The sequence below is a fragment of the Micropterus dolomieu genome, linkage group LG10, assembly GCF_021292245.1.
Source record: "Micropterus dolomieu isolate WLL.071019.BEF.003 ecotype Adirondacks linkage group LG10, ASM2129224v1, whole genome shotgun sequence".
NCBI lineage: Eukaryota > Metazoa > Chordata > Actinopteri > Centrarchiformes > Centrarchidae > Micropterus > Micropterus dolomieu.
Genome location: NC_060159.1, coordinates 14,287,112 through 14,306,182, shown reverse-complemented (window position 1 = coordinate 14,306,182; position 19,071 = coordinate 14,287,112). Strand labels below are relative to the sequence as shown.

At 39.8% G+C, this 19,071-nt stretch overlaps 2 protein-coding genes and 1 non-coding gene across 8 annotated transcripts in view; 2 read left to right on the top strand and 1 right to left on the bottom strand.

Annotated features, from left to right (window-relative positions):
• Positions 1 to 6,087: 6,087 nt before the first annotated feature.
• On the bottom strand, positions 6,088 to 6,160 carry trnak-cuu. Its single transcript has one exon. It is a non-coding gene; the product is annotated as a tRNA-Lys (tRNA).
• Positions 6,161 to 6,381: 221 nt separating this feature from the next.
• Positions 6,382 to 9,596, top strand: LOC123977986 (adenosine 5'-monophosphoramidase HINT3-like). Of its 2 annotated transcripts, none has more exons than XM_046061084.1 (5): positions 6,382 to 6,517; positions 6,589 to 6,706; positions 7,521 to 7,590; positions 7,695 to 7,821; positions 9,167 to 9,596. In XM_046061084.1, the coding sequence occupies exons 1-5, from the start codon at positions 6,431 to 6,433 to the stop codon at positions 9,212 to 9,214; spliced, it is 450 nt and encodes a 149-aa protein (XP_045917040.1). In that variant the 5' UTR covers positions 6,382 to 6,430; the 3' UTR covers positions 9,215 to 9,596. The 2 variants fall into 2 exon arrangements, with proteins under 2 accessions (XP_045917040.1, XP_045917039.1); XM_046061083.1 differs by having other exon boundaries at positions 7,695 to 7,871.
• Positions 9,597 to 10,484: 888 nt separating this feature from the next.
• The window catches only part of ppp1r13bb (protein phosphatase 1, regulatory subunit 13Bb), a 30,097-nt gene continuing 21,510 nt past the window's right edge, over positions 10,485 to 19,071 (top strand). For 2 of the 5 annotated variants that reach the window (XM_046060478.1, XM_046060474.1), the window contains exons 1-3: positions 10,492 to 10,978; positions 11,239 to 11,394; positions 17,521 to 17,668. In XM_046060478.1, the coding sequence (XP_045916434.1) occupies positions 11,386 to 11,394; positions 17,521 to 17,668 (157 nt within the window). In that variant the 5' untranslated portion in view covers positions 10,492 to 10,978; positions 11,239 to 11,385. Of the gene's footprint in view, positions 10,979 to 11,238; positions 11,395 to 12,481; positions 12,639 to 17,520; positions 17,669 to 19,071 lie in introns of all 5 variants that reach the window. The other 3 variants (XM_046060475.1, XM_046060477.1, XM_046060476.1) reach the window with 3 other exon arrangements.

Genomic DNA, 19,071 nt, shown 5'->3' with positions numbered 1-19,071 from the left:
GCTGAGCTGCTTGTGATAGAAGTTACTGTAACATGTGTGACACCGTCTAGCTACAAGGGGTGTGACACTTACCCACGAGACAAGATTCAAGATTGGTATCACAAGATCGAGACGAGTCGAGATTTTTTTTAGAAATATTTAATGTTGAATTCTAAGACAAATTGTAGTATTAAAAACACTTTATTTCCTGCATTCTGAATTTTTCTGCACCATTTTATGGTGATTTTTTTTAAATTTATGTAAAGAGAAACACAAAATTCAGGTGGCAGGTAACTAACTATAACAGAATATAATGCAGTGCAGCTCTTAGTCCACTTTAAATGTGATTGTGGCACCTTTTCGCTTCAGTGATAAATTATTTATTTTTAATACATTTATAAACTCCTGGACTTTATTAGCTACTGTGTTTCAGCAGATTTTCTGCTCATATTCACTGAAACACTTCTGATCAGGCAGAAATCGCACCACAAATCCACACACACCTTAACTTCAGCAGCTCATGAAGTGCTCACAGTCCCAAACAGAGCAGGTTGCACTTCAGTTTTTAGATGTTTATGTTGCAAAACTCTGCCAGCTTCGTTACAACTCGTCACAGCTGTCAGGACTCACAGCGTCTGTCCCCAACAAATTTAATCATGGATTCGTTCATGACATCATGGGCTGTAATGAGACAGACAGCTTAAAGGTTCAGTGTGTAAGTTCTAGTGACATCTAGTGGTGAGGGTTGTGAATTGCACCCCCCTCCCCTACCCAAGCGAGCACTATAGCTACGGTGCCTGAGACAGGACAAAGATGTCATCTATGAGATAAAAGAGACTGCCAGTCAAGAAATTAGGTTTCTTTCAGGTATATTAAGAAATTATATAAATTATGTAAACCACGTATTTTGGAATATTATGGTTACTTTTTCATTAATTAACAACACCCACATGAAGAAATGAAGTGCTACATGATGTCTCATACCCCTAATACATTATTTTACATCTTGGGAGCATTGTCTCATCTGGACTTAACATGCCACAGTAAATGAAGAAATTCTCAAAAAACTATCACATCTAGTGCATCAAGTATGACCACTGACAGATAACAGGACAATGTAAGCCTCACTGTTTCTGCATCACAGTCCATTATAAACCATATAATACATGAAGTTTACAAAGGCATAGTCAGGTGAGGATCAAGGCTCCTCTGGCTTTGCTTAATATATTGTAAATATTACCAAAATGTCTTTTTTAATTTTTTGAAATACAACAGAAACACAAAGTAGTACTGACAGCCATAATTTCAGCTTGTGGTAAAACGGTGCAACGTTTTTAATGGGCATTTAGCATGTGAAAGTAAAAATTACATATTTGTGTGCACAGTGGGAAGCAATATCCAATAAGTTTTTTTTAATGCAAATTCGGAAAGTATTTATTATTGGTCACTTGATAGGCACAGGTCTTGTTATATATCACCATTAGCAGTAAAAAGAAATACATGTTTTCCACCAGGGCAGTAAAATGTGAAGTTTAGCTGCTGATCTGAGCTTCCCTGCTGTTACCATTTCATTACCAATAATATTCATTATTGAGAGAGAGAGAGAGAGAGAGAGAGAGAGAGAGAGAGAGAGAGAGAGAGAGAGAGAGACTACATGAAATTAATCCAACTAACATAACACCACAAGCCAAAGCACAGCGCTGGAGAATAAACCAATCCAACTAACAATACATTTTTTTCTACCGGTCAGTAAAAGTTTAGCTGACTGATGCTTCCATGCTCTAAGCTAACGTTACGGTTTTATTGCCAATTAACGTTACTGATCAGCTGATTGTCTTGCTAAGGTTGACTAAAATGTCGGATGACTAAAATCCTTAACCCACGTAAAACTTAAGTTAAAAACTTAAGTTAAATAAAAAGGATATAAAAAATGTAACGAAAAAGTGTGGATTAAAACTGGATAAGAGTTCGGTTTAAGACGGAGCTTCCGACAGGTAGATACAGACGCCAACGCATGCGCAGAGTGCAGATTACGTCAGCAATTATGTCAGCGATCTTGTGACTTACCCGTGTCACTTCTCTTCTTACTTCTAATAAACCACAAGACTACTCAGAGACTTTATATTATTAATATTATTATTATTCCCCCTTCTTCGTCTTTGTAGATATTCAATGTAGTGAGGGGCGTCTACATTACCAGAATTCCACAAGCAGAAGAAGAACACCGTGACGACGAAACGCGCTCTGTAGCGCTGTTTGTTTGTTGGCGGCTATATAAATGTCTCATTCTAAGGTAATAAAAACATAATGGTTCATTATGTAAGGTCTTTATACACCACTGAAAACATATTTATGGAGCTTATATTGCATTTCTGTCAATAGATCATCAGAAATATTACACACTGAACCTTTAATAGAGTAAAGTGATATTACAGGAAAGTTATTGAAACAACACAACGTCAGCGCTGCAGTAATACCTTCATAACCTAAAACCTCCAAAGTGTGGGAGCATTTCACTTTTCACACTGAAGAGGAGGCACGTAACGTTGTGGCTCACTGGATGATGAAGACTCGTCTCGGTAAGCTAGATGGAAAGCTTGCTTCACGTTAAAGCCATGTTACCTCACATTATGAGCTGTAACGTTTTCGATACAATTTCCCTTGGTCTATTAATTGATTGTTAATGGCTTTCAGAGTAGCAAATAATTATGATACACAATGGTCCTGTTCATGTTCTAGATAATACTTGCTCTAACTTTACAATCATAAACGATGCATTGCTCATTGCTGCCAAGTGCACAAGATTAGACAACACAGGACAATTACATACTTTCTACAAGAAAAAAAGTTCTCCTGTCTATGCATGAGGTGACTGCTAATCCGACCCAGACCCCCTTAAAAGATCATGGAGTTTTGTGAGATGCTGAGTTCAGGGAAACTATATAAACTTTATCTAATACAATACTGCTATTATTGGTCCTCTGTTGTAAATGTGGCAAATGTAATGCATGACATTATTCCTTTCTTTGTATAAATATAGTGCCAGTTTGGCCCCTTGTGTTGCAGTACCGGCGAGTAAGCTGCTTCGTCACTAGACAGCAGATCAGATGTTCAGATGAGTGCTCACACAGCGTTGTGCACACACACAGTTATTTATTACTGTATATGAGGACTGGATTTCAGAGGAACTTTCTGTTGCTGGAGCAGAAACGTTCATTAAAATATGTATTTTTGAAAGCAGTATTCAATATATTGTCTTGACTGTTAATTAGCACATGCCTTAAACAACCTCAAGTTTAATTTAAAAGCGGATAGCTGAATAAGAGGCACTGCGTAATTTTGCAAGTCGTTATCTGAACAGTCGATTATTCGTTTCAATAATCCATAGAATAATTGACTAAACAGTGACTAAAATTGATCTAAACAGTTGTTAGTTGCAGCCCTAATCGATATAATGATCCGAGTTGGCTGGCTCCCCTCCATCATATGGACTAAACCCAAAATATACCAAAAGAGGGATTTTTCTTGTTTTCTCATCCTGTAGCGTTAACCCACCACTTGCAGTTGCTGAAGAGTCACTTCTTATGGTGAGCGTAGTGTGTGTGGCTGAGCGAGAGAGTGAGCAACAAGTAAATACAGCAGAGCTGAGTAAAAGGAGAGCAGGGAGGTTCTGCAGTAAATGTACAGTGTAAGTTATTGCTGCTGGAAAAGTGAAGGGGGATTATCGCGTTGAAGGTTAGACCAACCCAAGACAGAAAGCTCTTAATGTCCATTCTACACCAGTCTTCACCTGAATTAAACAGAGCAAAGAAAAATCAGTCACACAAACATGTGTACAAAAACATTTACACACACATAAAACCAATGTAGTGTAACAGATATTTTTTGTTTTGTTTGTGAGGAAAATAAAGACAAAAGGACCCACACACAAGTAAATTGTTTTGGTGTGGAGATGAAGAGAGATGAGGCAGAGTGAAGTCCTTTCTCCAGCTATTCTGTGCGAGTGTAGCCACTGCATCACTGTTGCTCAAGGCAGCCCACCACTGTTTTATCTGAAAACAACAAAAGTGATACTGCACAAGATACTGTGTGTTTTACATATATAAAACAATGTAAACATGATGGTATGGCATTCATAATGAGGTTGATGCACTGCAACAGTAGAATTTAATTCATAATTGCTTTAGAACACAGTAAGTATTTGCATAAGACCACAATACATGATGATTGTCTCCACATGTAACTGTGTACATAGTAAAATGATTTCAATCAGTTCAACGTAGTGAGGGGATACAGATTTTGAATTCATTTATAAAGGGCACTTGTATTGTACTGGTCATCTGCGACAGCCAGAGTTTAGCTATCAACAAAACAATTTTGTTGAATATTATTGTATAAAAATACAGACCACATAGTCAAGCTACTATGACCAACTCTGTGCATCCATAGGTCAGCTAAAAAGCTGAGGGTGTCACTCATCTCTATTACAGGATGAAAGTTTAGAGTTTTTCCAAACTGAAATTTTTTTTTACGTCCTTGTCATTATTTTTATTATTTAAGCTGGACAAAATGGCAAGCATTTCACTACCATTACATTTGGGTAATATACAGTAGCGCTGTTTTGAGTTAAAGTTCATTCAGTGGCTAACTTACTCTCTTCTCATAAACTCAAGAGCATGACGTTAAATAGTCAGTCTTCTGCCTGCCAAGAAAGCTTTCTGATGGTCATGCAGTGGTCACGTGCAGTAATACATATATCCTGTCATGCACATGTTGTGACTGACAGGAGAATTATAGGCTAACGTTAGTTAACAATTAACATGTATCATTCTGATGGCGTTTAACATTATGTAAGTTAGCGGCTAGCTAATATCCACAATTTGTTAGCGCAGCTAAAGTAACTTAAGAAGAAAAAAAGTTGCTCAGAGTTACAGAGTAAAGCTGATGATACACGGAGCAACTTTGAGAGCAATCGTGCTGGGCAACGTTGCCGTCAGTGATAATGAGTAAAGATTACTACCGTAATCCCCTTCCCCCACCACTCCACCACCCACCCCGCACCGCCGCTATCCGTTCAAAACATAGTCGGACTTGTCTCCAGCAACATTGCTCAAAAAGTTGTCCCGTGTATCATCAGCTTTACTATTCCATAACCCAAGACATAGCATAATTTTTGAACTTATCGTGAGCTGTCACCTAATTTATTAGCAAACATTAGCGCTAATGTTAGTTGCAGCTGGCTTCTGCCAGACCAGCACAACGTCGATTAAAAGTTAAAAAACTCTAACCCAGCCCGGTTCTATGTGAGAAAACAGCAGCAGAGAGAAGCAGACCAAACTTGCTATTTAGGAGTTCCTGGTGAACTTGTGGAAGCCATAACTTCAGCTACCTTCCGTTTTCACTATACTCCTTCCTTTTCCAATATACTTTTGACTCACACATACATATTTTCTTTTCTTAAATGCATATATTCTTCTCTTGCATACTTATATTCTTCTCTTACATGCATATATTATATTTAATGTTAAATGTACACATTAACTGCACGTGCATGAGCAAAATATATGAATGTGTGCATTAAAATATGAATATGAGAGTGAAAATGTTTGAGGGAAAATATATGTATGTGAAAATGAAAATGTATGAATGTGTGAGTGAAAATGTATGAATGTTTGAGTGAAAGTGTATGAATGTTTGAGGGAAGATGTATGAATGTGTGAGGGAAAATGTATGAATGTGTGAGGGAAAATGTATGAATATGGGAGGGAAAATGTATGAATGTGTGAGGGAAAATGTATGAATATGAGAGGGAAAATGTATGAATATGAGAGTGAAAATGTATCATTATGACAGTGAAAATGTATGAATGTGTGAAGAAAATATATGTATGTGAAAGGAGAATGTATGTAGATAAAAGGAGAATATATGTATGTGAGAGTGAAACTGTATGAATTTGTGAATGAAAATATATTTATGTGAAAGGAGAATGAAGTTATGTGAGAGGTCCAGAATAGATTATGGCTTGTATGGCCCCTCATACAATTGTATAGCACCCATGGAGCAGTTAGGGATCCATGGCCTTGCTAATGCTGCCTTAAAACAGAATCGCGCCCAACGTGGGGCTCGAACCCACGACCCTGAGATTAAGAGTCTCATGCTCTACCGACTGAGCTAGCCGGGCGACAAGATTGGATCTTTTTGTACTTGAGTAGTCTATACTTTCCACCAGACTGCCGCTGAGTAGGTTGTCATGGTTGACACGTGGCTACTTGATGCGATGAAGTCATTTGAAACAGGAATATAGGCGGTCCGTGAACGCAGCGACTCGATGAGCTCTGTCACCGGCAGGTTGTGCTCCTGACCCCCGACCACAGACACGCCCAGATGTGATTCAGAAACAAGTTTACAGTGGTGAGCTCATAGCGTACCAAAGACAACTTTCAAAACAGAAATGGGGACGCAGGACTCTTCTGGGAGCAAATATTGTCCTTTCTGCCAAATAGCGAACAGCCAGGCTGACACAGAAATCCTGCTCAGCGTAAGTACTGACTGCTTGTTTTAAGAGTTCATCAATGGACTCCTGACATGTCTCTTCCTCTGTCTTGACAGAATGACGAGCTACTTTGTTTTCGTGACATGAAGCCTGGCGCCACACACCACTACCTCGTTGTCACCAGGACGCACATCGACAACTGCAAACGTCTCCAGGAGGACGACCTACCTCTAGGTGAGGGAGACCCGCACTTAAAGCAGGGATTTGGTCTTGATGTTACTGTAAATCATATGTGAACAAAGCCTGGATGTGTTCTCACTTTACACCATGACGCCATTCGTTGTCTCTGATAATGCATACAGTCATATGAGTAAACTGTCCTGGGGGAATAACCTGAACTCTTATGCTCTCTTTAAACACAGATATAAACTTTATAACTATCCACTTAATTTTCTAATAACTCAATATCCAATGGTGGAATATAAGTAGCTTACATTTATCCAAGTACTGCACTTAAGTACATTTCATTTGAGTATTTCCATTTTATTATACTTTATAAACTTTCTATTTCTACTCCACTACTTTTTGGAAGCTAATATTGTACTTTTTACTCCACTATTGTAGGTGCCTTATTGTGGTTTAAGATACCCAGCTGTATGTAGAGTAGTAGAAATTAGCCCCACCTTTTCCAGCTGCAACATTAAAGTGATTTAGGCTACACATTACATTATAATCTAGTGATATTATTTTTGAAATGGGCCTTTCTGCATGATGAGTACTTTTGCTTTTTGCAAGTATATTTTAAGGCTAATACATCTTTGTGAATGCAGGACTTTTACTTATAACAGGGTATTCTTACACTGTGGTAACAGTACTTTTCTTGCTTGTCGCAGTTCCGTGGCAACATTTCAGTTTCTAAAATCCTTATTGAAAACCAAAGGTGTACCTGAGATACTGCTGTGTCCTTATGGACTTGTCCTTATGGAGTGTAATGTTGTTCTTTAGGCTGAATGACATGGCCATATTGATGTAATGTGTTTGTTGACAGTGGAGCGGATGGTGGATATGGGAATGAGGATACTGGAGAAGAATAAAGTCAGTGACCTAGATGACGTCAGGTAAGTCACTTTCCTGAGATGCTTCACCTTAATGTGAATGTTTTGTTTGTAATCATTTATTTGCAAAACCATTTCACCGTTTGTTTTTCATTGAATCTGTGCAGGATGGGGTTTCACCTGCCTCCATTCTCATCTGTCCCCCACCTCCACCTCCACGCTCTGGCTCCAGCCAGTAAGATGAACTTCAGGTCGCTGCTTCACTACGGGCCGCAGTCTCACTGGTTCATCACAGTGAGTGATGTCTTGGATGTGTCTCGGGTTGTGGTGGTGAGACAGAGCAGGTTGGAGGACCCAAATGCAGGACACGTAGACTGGAAGTTACAGTTCAGTGATAATTTAATATAAACACAAGGCGAGCACACTTACAAGAACTGCTGAGTTCAGGTGATCCAACATAACACAGTCCAAAACAAACAGGGTAATCCAATAGAAAAATTCAGAACAGGTGAAAATCCAACAACTGACAGGGGACAAGCAAGACAAGACTGGGCAGACAACACTACAACACAAGGTAATGACCCAACAAGGACAAGACAGAAACACCAGGTATATATACATGGACTAACGAGCAGGGTGGGAGCTACGCAGGTGACAGACATGAGACTAACGAGGTGGGCAGAGAGATAGCAGGGAAGACAGAGAGAACACTTGACAAGCAGACATGGGGCCAAGTAACCCACACAGACAGAACACAGACCAGAAATAACACTAAGACACAAAACTAGGAGCTAAGACACAGGGCTGAGATGCAGGAGCTAAGATGCAGGGAACAATCAATAACACATGACAGACCGGTACAAAGAGAGCTGAACAGAACCAGTAAATGAACAAGGGAATACACAAAGCTAAACAGAGAACACAAGACCAGGAGTAAACACTAAAGACATGAACTAAAGTACTGGACTAAGAACAAAGACATGGAACCAAAATCAAAACACCGAGAAGGCATGGCCAAAATAATAAAACACAGACAAGCTCAGGACAGGATTGTGACAGGATGGCTATGTATGGAGACTGCAGTGTGCCAAATCATTTTAGACGTTTTTTTAGCAGCATAACATTATTGATTAATTATTTATTAGTCATTAAAAGAAAACATATTAATTAAATAAACAATATAAGTATTTTGGTACATTTTGCAATTGCATAACACTTCAGTAAAAATATGAAAATGTCTGTGTGTTCTTTAATTAAGATTATTTTAAATTAAATGTTTAAATGGACATGTCAAATGATGTTTGTAATGTTCATTACTGTCCAAATTAATTTAAAGAGGCCTCTTTTTGTTTAATTTTTCTCAGTCAATTAATTAATCCAAGTTCCATCCATTATCCATTAATTAAGTGATTATAAATGGAGTAGTTATATTTACTCCTGCCTCTCTATAGCAAAGCCTTAAATCTTTCAAAATCAGAAATGAGCCACTTTTCTTCTTGCTGTATGTCTGTTGGGCACACTGTACAAATGTATTTTTTTATATATTTATAAATGTAACTTGTAAGCATTTTGAATCACTATGAAACTGAACTAAAATACTGTGAATACTCTATAAGTTCCTTGTTGTGCTCTGTTACAGGTAGACAAAGTGCTCTCTCAGCTGAAGACCCGAGGCAAGGTCAAATGAAGCGGCATGAGAGTCTGAAAGTGTCATCTTTTATGCCGACAAGCTATTTCTTTCATGTCATTTTGCCTCACTGAGTGCAATTTCAAATCAGTTTTCCATCTGACTTGATATTTTTGTGTTAATGACTTATAATGATGTATAAGTAGTTCATGCTGCTTGCTAATTTTAGTTGTGGAGAAAAGTGGGAAAAGGGCTCTTTCGGTGGAAGCAAGTCCCTTTCAAAGAACTTTTTTTTAAAAAGTCCTATCAAATGACCTTTACATTTCCCGCGATTGAATACTGACTATGGCTTACTGTAAAAGCAGTTACGTCTGGCTGTGAAGGTAATAATGATGCTGTGTGTGATGTGTGTGCACAGACAGTGAAATACTTTGGCAACACTGCAAACTTCGCTAAACATCTGAGATTAAGTCAAAATAATATGATGATGTTTATGAAGCAGCAATTCTGAGCAGGATATTTTCATTATAATTAAAGAATATGACGTAGTTTGATGTCTTGTCATTATGCAGCTATTATTTTGAATTGGTAAGGCTACAGACTACTCCTTATTTCTCTCATAAATACAGAAACGGGAGAGGGAGGTCACATTAAACTAGAAATAAAATATGTAAAAAGTATTGGTATCGGTATCGGCAATAACAGCCTGGTTATTACTTGGTATTGGATCGGATAGGAATTAAGTGGTATTGCACATCACTATTGGGTACCACCGCTTCATCAGTTTCTGAGGGGAAAACCTGCATTCAATAATTGAAAGAAAGAAAATAATTCCTCAATCAACCTACCTTATATGAAATGAGGAAGTAATATTGATTGAATTGGGTTTAAGAAATAATATTGATTAATAAATACATATTGATATAGTTAATGAAATTAAAACATAGCTTGTATATAATTCCATGCATAATTTAAAAATCTAATTTAACTTTTGTACTTTCATGAACAGACTGTTTAATAGGAATCACAATTTTCCTGTTTAAAACACCACATTTGTGTTTAGAAAGAATTTCTTGTAAACTGAGACTGAATGAAAACACACATAAGGTCTGTTCACCTTCTGGAATAAAACCCTGTAGAGGATGTAGAGTACAGAGCTGTCAGATTATGTCAGGGTTTTTTTGCCCCTTGTCATGTCACTTCCTCTGTCCCTCCACCTGCTGCTGTGCTCCCCGGTTCTTGCGGGTTGTGAAGTGTCCGATAATGGATCCAGAGAATATTAGCTGTCTGCCACAGGTGAACGCCGCAAGTTGCATCTGGCAAGCTGATCTATACTTGCTGATTTACTTTTACTTTCCGTTTGATTTTCACACCAGACTGGTGACCTGACAGGTGACGTTACATTCTTGACATTATACGTTGACGTGACGCTCCGGCTGCTGCGGTGTAGCCCCGCCCCCTTGCCGTCAACAACTGGATTCCAGCTATTTGTATTTTGGCCAACTAGCACTGCTAGCACTGCTAGCGATGATTCATTGCGTTCGTAGAAAAACGACTCAGCCAATGTGCACGGACGTTTATTAATTTTTGTTCGCTTTAAACACACTCCATCGACATCTTGTGCCGATGTGCGGCCAATGCAAGCTAAAGGACCGAGCGGAGCGGAGAGATCGCCTTTCACACCGTCCTTTAGCCGCGCCTCTGAAACCAGCTAGCACTTTACGTTAGCTAGCTGGCTGACAGCTGCTTCGGTTAGCTACGTGCCTTTTAACAGTAACGTAGCAAAGATTTAGTCGCTGGAACAATGCATTGTCTCTGACATTGGTGAGTATAATTAGTGTATCTTGACTTAGTAATATCGAGTCAGTCAGTGTCATTTGTTTTTACTCGCTTCAGCGTTGCTTTGCGAGCTAACCTACTGGCTAACCATCGGCTTGTTTGTAGCAGCAGCTGCATGGAGCCACGCCTGGACTATTTAAATTAGCGTGTGCGACTGATAACATTAGCTGTTGTTTTGGGTGTAAACTATCTCACACTGTTAATTTTTATAGTATTTAATGTAATCCCACTGTTTTGGTTTACAGAGAGGACTGAGGCCCAGTTGGTTGTCACATTGGAGTTACCAGAGCCCTGAACTAAGAAGGGGGGTCTTTACGGTGGTGCCATCGAAGATAAGTGGGTGAGCCAACTTGCCGATGCACCCCTGGTTTTGACCTGCCAGAGCTGCCAATATGATGCCGGTAAGCGCAACATGTGATTAAGTTACTCATTTAGTCTTTCAAGATCAGTGTCTTCACAACTACTGATTGGACTGTCCACTTATGCACCAAATCAAACCTCTGTGCAAGGTGGAAATGGTCAGGTGTCATGCTCTCGACAGGAGTAGTTTTGAAGAAGGTGGTATGTTGTTCGAAAATAAGGCCCACCTAAATTTTATACTTTCTCTGTGGCATTTGGGGTTATTCGTTCCCATGTGATGGTCATGTGGTTCCTGGGTCTAAAAATATCAAAGTAACAGATTGAGATGAAGAGCACAGTTTGATTCTCTGACTGTTGATACACTTACAAGTTGCAAGTTAAGCCCAATTTCCTTTCCCACCGCCACACAGCTAATCTGTAAGCGAGATCAGTTCCTAGAAATCATCCAAGATGTTATCTGTTTCACAGTATCTGTGGGACTTACACTTTTCATGTTTATGGTTACAATGACTGAAACGTTAGGAAAGAAAATGTTTTCCTTCAAGATGTACTGTCGTCAATGTTAGCAAACATGTGCAGTATCTAATTACACTACTGTATATCAGAAACAAACAGGTTAACTTCACACCACTCCCTCTATAATAATAATAATGACATTTTTACTTAAAGCAGTAAGTACAGAAGGCTTTGTTACATGTCTAAACCAAGAGTTGTTTTAATTCTGTTGTTTTCCCTGGTGTTATTGTTCAAGATGCTTAGTGTTGCAAAGAATAAAATACCTGAAAGGCAACCCCATTGGAGTCCTGCTTTGTTGGGACCTCTTTTGTTATATTTAATGCTAAAAAATGCAGCGTAGGATTGTGGGAAAAGTGATTGATGCCCCATTTGGCCTTTGGGGATGTGGAACGTGAACTCAGATGGAGGATAAGTTTACCGTTGTTTCAGTCATTATAAATAGAAGTGATTCAGTCTTGGGCAGTTGTCTTTCCATGTCAGTGTCGCAGTAGCATTTTGTTTGAAGTCATTAAAACTAAAAAGCTTTACAGCACATCATCAGAGAGGCGTTCAAAGTTTACATAACACACAGGAGTACATAGTAACAGAGATGTAACTCCATATTCACTGCAGCCGTCACAGGATTGACTGCGATGATGAGCCTCCATGGACGTTTGTACCCTGTGGCACCAGCAGGCTATCAGAGTCAAAGAGCCAGTCGAGCAGAGAGGGAGCCCTGCACCCGGGTCTCGCGTGACTCCAGCAGCCAATGAGAACTTGGCAGATCTAGGTCTGTGTGGCTACGTCGACTAATGCTCTGTTGTTAAGGGGAACTTTTGAGCTGAGTAGATTGTCAAGTGGCATTAATCTCACACGGTGGAGCTGGGCAGAGCGTGATTTACAGGAAATGTAAACATTGCATCTTATTGCCGCTTTGACCATTTTTGGAGGTTTAAAATGACATCAGTCAAGCCATCATAATTATCATAAAGCAAAAAAAATTTCCCTAAACTCACTGTTATCAGGTGAAAATAGTAAGTCATTGATTTATTTAAGAACTCTCACCTGTTTCTCTTTTCTTATTGGTTGAAGAAGTATACATTATTAATTAGACTTTCTTAATGCCTTCCTCTAATGCACACTAGTCAGCTTTCAGTGAAAGGGACACACCCTTCTTTAAAACAGCACATTCAGTCTGGAAGTTGTCCGATACGTTCCCATGTTTCTGTTCAGATTAGTGTATTGTCTCAGTCTTTTCCAGACAACAGCAAAAACGTTTCCCGATTTAAAAATATGAAATATCAAAGGAGTGCTTGATAGCTACTGGACACATAAACTCCACAAGATTAGTCTGTAACAGCAAAGCCAGTGTATTATCCAGCTTAACATCTTGGGGGAAAAAATCAATTTGCATCTGAAACATCTTGTGTGCACCAGTGTTCAAGTGCCCAGCTAAAGGAAAGATCATCTTATGCATGTGTAATAACAGGATTATTTTTAAGTTTTTGGACATCCTGGCTGGTCGTTTGATTATTTCACGGTATTTGTCTCATCATTACTTCATCTTTCCGTCATATGGTTCAGTGCCATTTCAGCCAGACTGGGCAGTGTTTGGCACATTATGGCTGCATGAAATGTCTAGATTACATTATTTTTTTCCTATGCGCCATAAAGAATGTCTCACTGAATAGCTGTCTTTGGGTTTAGCTATGATTAAGCTATCTGGGTGCTTGTGTCTGACCAGATGATAAAGCAAAATCATGCCCAACACTGATCATAGTGTGTTTGTTTACGTAGTTGTCTCAAACATTTGGGCTTGTGTTTGGCTCGAATTATTTTGCCATAATGTGAGTATATACTTTTTGGGGGAGAAATCCATCCTTGTTTTATTATTATTATTATTATTGTTTTTGTTGTTATTATTTGTGGAAAGTCATTTCATGAAAAAAAAGCTCATGTGTGAAGTTAATGTGTGTGCTCTCAGGAAGAAATTTTCTGCCAGATCTTCCTTCTTCATTGCGGGCACCTCTTTGTGAGTAAATGAGTGACAGGATCTTGACAGAAAATACTTTGAATCATCATGTTTGAATCATCCTGCTGAAGACCAGGCCAGCCAAGTGCCCCTCGTTCCCTCTCAGAAATTAAATGATAAATGTCCCTGTCTCCAGGTGATGCCCACTGTAGCATTATGCGTCAGGCAAGAGGGGTACTGCATGCTTCCAATCATGTACAGCCAACATACATGATGGTGCCCTGACTCGCTTGCCCATCACAGATGTCGCCAAACGATTCTCATTATCAGGCAGTTGTTAGTGTTGCGGCTGCTGGCACAACCCAGGGACAATTTTCCGATAGAAGGACTTGTTGGCACCCTCCTCCACCCACACCCACCACCCTGTGACTCCCTCTCTCCCTCTCTCTTACTGTTTGTTTCTCTCTGTCTCTCTCCCCCCTCCCTCCCCCGAGTTACACACACAGACAGCAAGTGTTTTTTCCTCCCAAGTCTCCTCTGCAGCACTTTTCCAATGCACACGCCACTGTCTGTTTCCGAGGTCTGCTTAGGGATGGCATAACCATTAAGTCTCGTGCCTGCAGAAACGGCAGCGCTATGATGAAGAGGTTTGTGACAATAGTGTTGCGCGGCCTTGTTAGCCTCTCCAAGGAAAACCCCATTTGGGCAAAGGAGCACCACCGGCCGCCAAAGAAGGAGGTCAGGAGGAAACGGAGGGCGGTCAAAAGAGCCAAGAACATGGGCAGACGCAACTTAGTGAGGGCGGTTCGTATTTTCTCCTGTGGTCGGTGGTTTCTGTTTTCTACACTGTCACTTGTTGTAGTTTCTGTTTATGTGAAGGTATATTTTTAGAATATTAGGCCCAAGTTTGCACCTCAGTCATGTTGTCTGATTGGTTGATTGTGTGTCCTGATTAATTGAAGGTTTGTTTTGACACGCTCTGTTGTTGATTGTTGGAGTATTACCTATCCTATTGCCTTTCTTAGATTGAACAATGCTGCAAAATGTTAATGTGAATAAGAATGTACGCTTTTTCTGTTAAAATAATGGCATCAGTCTTATTTGGATTCAAACTGATTTTGTTGTCTGCCTCAATGGGCTGTTTTGTGTTCACCGTTTTTCTCCCTGTATCACTCCAGTATCCCTTGAGGATGAGCCAATTAATTATCTATCTGTAAAATGTGGACATAACTAGTCTCTAATTAGTATCTTTCCCATTTCTTTTTTCTGTTAATGCTCTTGCACAGGAGGTCCCAAAATTGACATCCAGTACTAATCTATCAGGACACTGGGTCCTAATAATGCTGTAAGAAGCAAGATGAAATCATAGATTGATGGTATGGATGGGCAACTGTTGGATTAGTGAAGGAAGTCCCTCTGTATTTCATCATACATATAGTTTCTGAATTTGCCAGAATGTGAGCTTTTAGGCTCCTAGTCAGGCGAGTGAAGTCGCAGAGGCTCCCGAGCGCAAGTGATCATTGTTTCAATTGGCTGCTGCTGAAAATGTCAGTGAATCACACAGTTGCATCGTTACAAAGGATGAGTCACTTTGTCTTGGAGAAAATCCCCAAGTGCTAATCTAAAGGTAGCTCAGTGACTAAACGTAGATATGATGATATATATAATATGACAGTGGCATACACTGGCAATTATCGTAGCACTACAAATGCACCCTGAGGCCACACGTACAATTATGAATCAAAGAAACTTCACTGCTCTTTGCATTTGAGCCAGTTTTTATTGATTTGGTTTGATATTGTGAGCCATTCGTTAGTGTTGTAGTTGTTGGTTTAGAGACGGCAGGTGCATGATAATGGATCCCTTTCACAGTATAAGTAATGTTTTATAAGTCTTGATTACTTGATTTTCTTAGCATTATACCGGAATTCTTTCTTGACTCAAATCATCCTTCTTATTGTGTGTTCAACCAGTGAAGCACGTACAAAAACAGCAAAAGTTGAACAGGTTAAAAGCAAGTTACTGAAATACAGGGAATCCAGATTTCCCCTTTCTGTTTTGTTTACTAACAATCTTGCTGAACTTGCGCTGAACTTGCACAGAGGCCATGCTAAACTCTTTTCAAAAGCAGCTAACATTTGAACATCCCTCCAAAGTCTTTGCTTTTGTTATGGATATATTCTCTAGCACAGTCACACACCATCCTGTTTTTCTGTGGTGACACAAAAGGTGAGGCCTGTCACATGAAACAGGAAGACACACCTAAATCCCCTCGAGTGCTGTGGGCCATAGAAAACAACAAAAATCTGCCGCATATTACCGGCAGAAGGAAAAACACATCACGGATACACAAAATCCCGTAACACTGAGCATTGAGGAGTTCATATAAATCCATTTGGCTTGTTCTCATCTCCCAAAAACAGCCTTACAAGAGCAAAGAACAGGAGTATTTAACCCAGTGAGTCAATACTTTGAAATGATGTGTTTTTATCAGCTTGGACCATCTAGATTTGGATTTCTTTTTTTACTTCCAGCTTTCCTCCTTTAGGGGTTAATGTTAGACATCTTTAGACGTGTGTGTGTGTGTGTGTGTGTGTGTGTTTGTGATTTAAGGGTCTGCGTCTTAGTGTAAAAGAAAAATCTAATTACATCCAATATTGCTTCAGTGTTGTAAAACAGTGAAACATGAAGAAGCCCAAGTAGGTTCTTCACAGTCAAAAACCCAAAATATTTCAGTTCACAATGATATAACAAAACGTTTTTCTGGGACCATAACTGTTTTAAACAACTGATGACAATTGTTGCCACCAAACTTACTAAGCTGCAGCTAATTAACATTGATTCCCTAAATTGGCCAAACTAGTACAAGAAACTCTAGACTGGTAAATAAGATTTCTGCATTATGTATGTTGGCCAAAAATGTTCTCATGTATTCAAACTGAAGACACACACTATGCTGGCAGGGCCGTATGGACTAGTCCAAAGGCCGTATACACATTGCAGCCACTTTGGCTCATCACCCTGCTCGTTGGCTGATAATGTTAGACAGGTAGTGTCTTACAGTCTGATAGCTGCAGGTGCGAAGGAGCACTTGTAGCCCTCTGAGCTGACTACTTGAAGATGCTGTGAAGTTTAGTCCTTACACTATCCTCTGTCTTCAGGCTATTACATTTAGCCATTGTTACGTATTTAGGATAGAATAAGAATAAATCTGCAGTTTCCTCAGATGTCCACTGACTTAATGTGTCTTGAAGGATATTTGTTGAGATAAAGTACATGATCTCAGCTTTTTTTTGTTTTGTTATGCAAGTACAGACAGAAGCATGTGGGGGCTTGTATTGCTATGTCTCACCTTCCAGCCTAAACTGTATATCTTCAACGCTATGGCGAGCCCTAATCATAGTAAACAGAAATGTGGCAGGCACAGGCATGAGTCCACTAGTAGCTCAAACTAACAATCTCTGCTGGTAGAGAGCAAAATGTAGAATCAGCACACAGGGCTTTGCACAGTGGAAGAGTGGGTTAAGCTTTGTCCTTAAATCACACCATCAGACAATTCTATATCCCTCCTTTTTCATATATCTTCATATTTTAAAAAATGTTTTTATGTTTTAATTTTTCATGATTTTCATTTAAATCTTGCATCAAATCCTCATTTCTCGTGTCAGTCTCCTCCTGACCGTTTTTATTTCCCCTTCAGATGATACTGACTGTGTATCTCAGCGATGGGGAACAGGCTGCAACCGAGGTGCCCATCACCCCTGAGACAACGTGCCGAGATGTCGTTGAGTTCTGCAAAGAGCCCGGCGAGAGCGGCTGCCACCTGGCCGAGGTCTGGAGAGGCAACGGTAAGAGCTGGTTGATATTGGGTTGCTAGTTGACACTTCACAGTAGCCTTTAGTCTTTCTCATTTAATCTGCAAACAAGCACCAGGGCGGGGCCACGCATGACTACCTGAGTGGAGAAAAATCATGGAGAAGCCGTGGATAAGGCAAACGTTAAACGCTAAAGGAGAAGAAAGGGATGTATTAACTATGCACGTTTCCATCAGCTATTATCAGACTAGGTCAGAAAAGGGTTACGTGCTGCAACAGTCCACAGCACTGTCACAGCAGATTCCCCTCTGCCCAAACGATTTGCTCCCATCACCACAGTCGTGCTGACATACCCGGTGTTATCAGCATTCTTTTTCTGCGGGGCCACTCCCCTGTTGAACACAACATTCCAGCCGAGGGCTTTATTAACCACCGTTATGCAATCATGTTCGGCTGGTTCCTGACAATGCGGCTGTCTGCCCCCGAAACCTCCTAAAACCTCTCTGTCCGTGTCGTCGTCTCTTTGTGTCTCGGCCTCGCTTTGCTCACAGAGTGCCGTCCTCTTGAAATACAACAAATCTTTTAGCGCACACAGTTGTCCGTCAGCTGTCCCAGTTTATCGTCACTTGATTTAAATCTGAAAGCCTCCATGGCCGCGTAAAATGGCTGAGATCACAAGTTTATCTGTTGTTCTCTGATATTCTTTTTTTGTTCCAGGGTAGGCTCAGTGAAAAAATATTACATTAGTTATCAAAAGATCACATAGAATATCCTAAATGTGTGTGATTTTGGTTAAAGAGAGAGTTCAGAGATATTGTAGTCTGGGGATTTTTACTGTCTTTCCCACTTGCCCAGAGTCAGATGCAGTAAATGCCTCAGGATGGACCTCTTTTTATGTATTTGATGTGTTGTATATCAAAACGGTATATCAAACAGCAGTATCAGGTTGTTTTGGCTCAATTGCTGAGTGTATCGGATCAAATGACACCATCATGTTCCTTTAGGCATATAGGACTTGAGTGAAACTTGCCAATTAAACTAAGCTTTGTCTGAGGGGATGTCCACAGTTTCAGACTTTGAAAACACCTGTTTTACTTAATTAGTTCATTTTTCTATTATTGTTGTCCGAACACCAAACATGCACATCTTCCCCCTCCACTTTTTGGGACAGTAGAGAACAGGAAGCCTTTTTTGAAAATGCAACCTTTGCCAACATTTTGGAAATAAGCTGTCAGTTAAATATGAAGCTACAGCCAAGAGACCGGTAGCTCAGATTAACACAGGAGCACTGGAACAGATCGCTGGGCCAATGTAACACCACACATTTTAACTTTTTACACACAATCTAGATAGTTAATTAGTGAGTTTTAGAGGGGCTGGTAAGTAGATTTTGTTACCTTTGTATAGAGCAAAGCTAGCGGCTGTGGTTTGTTAGT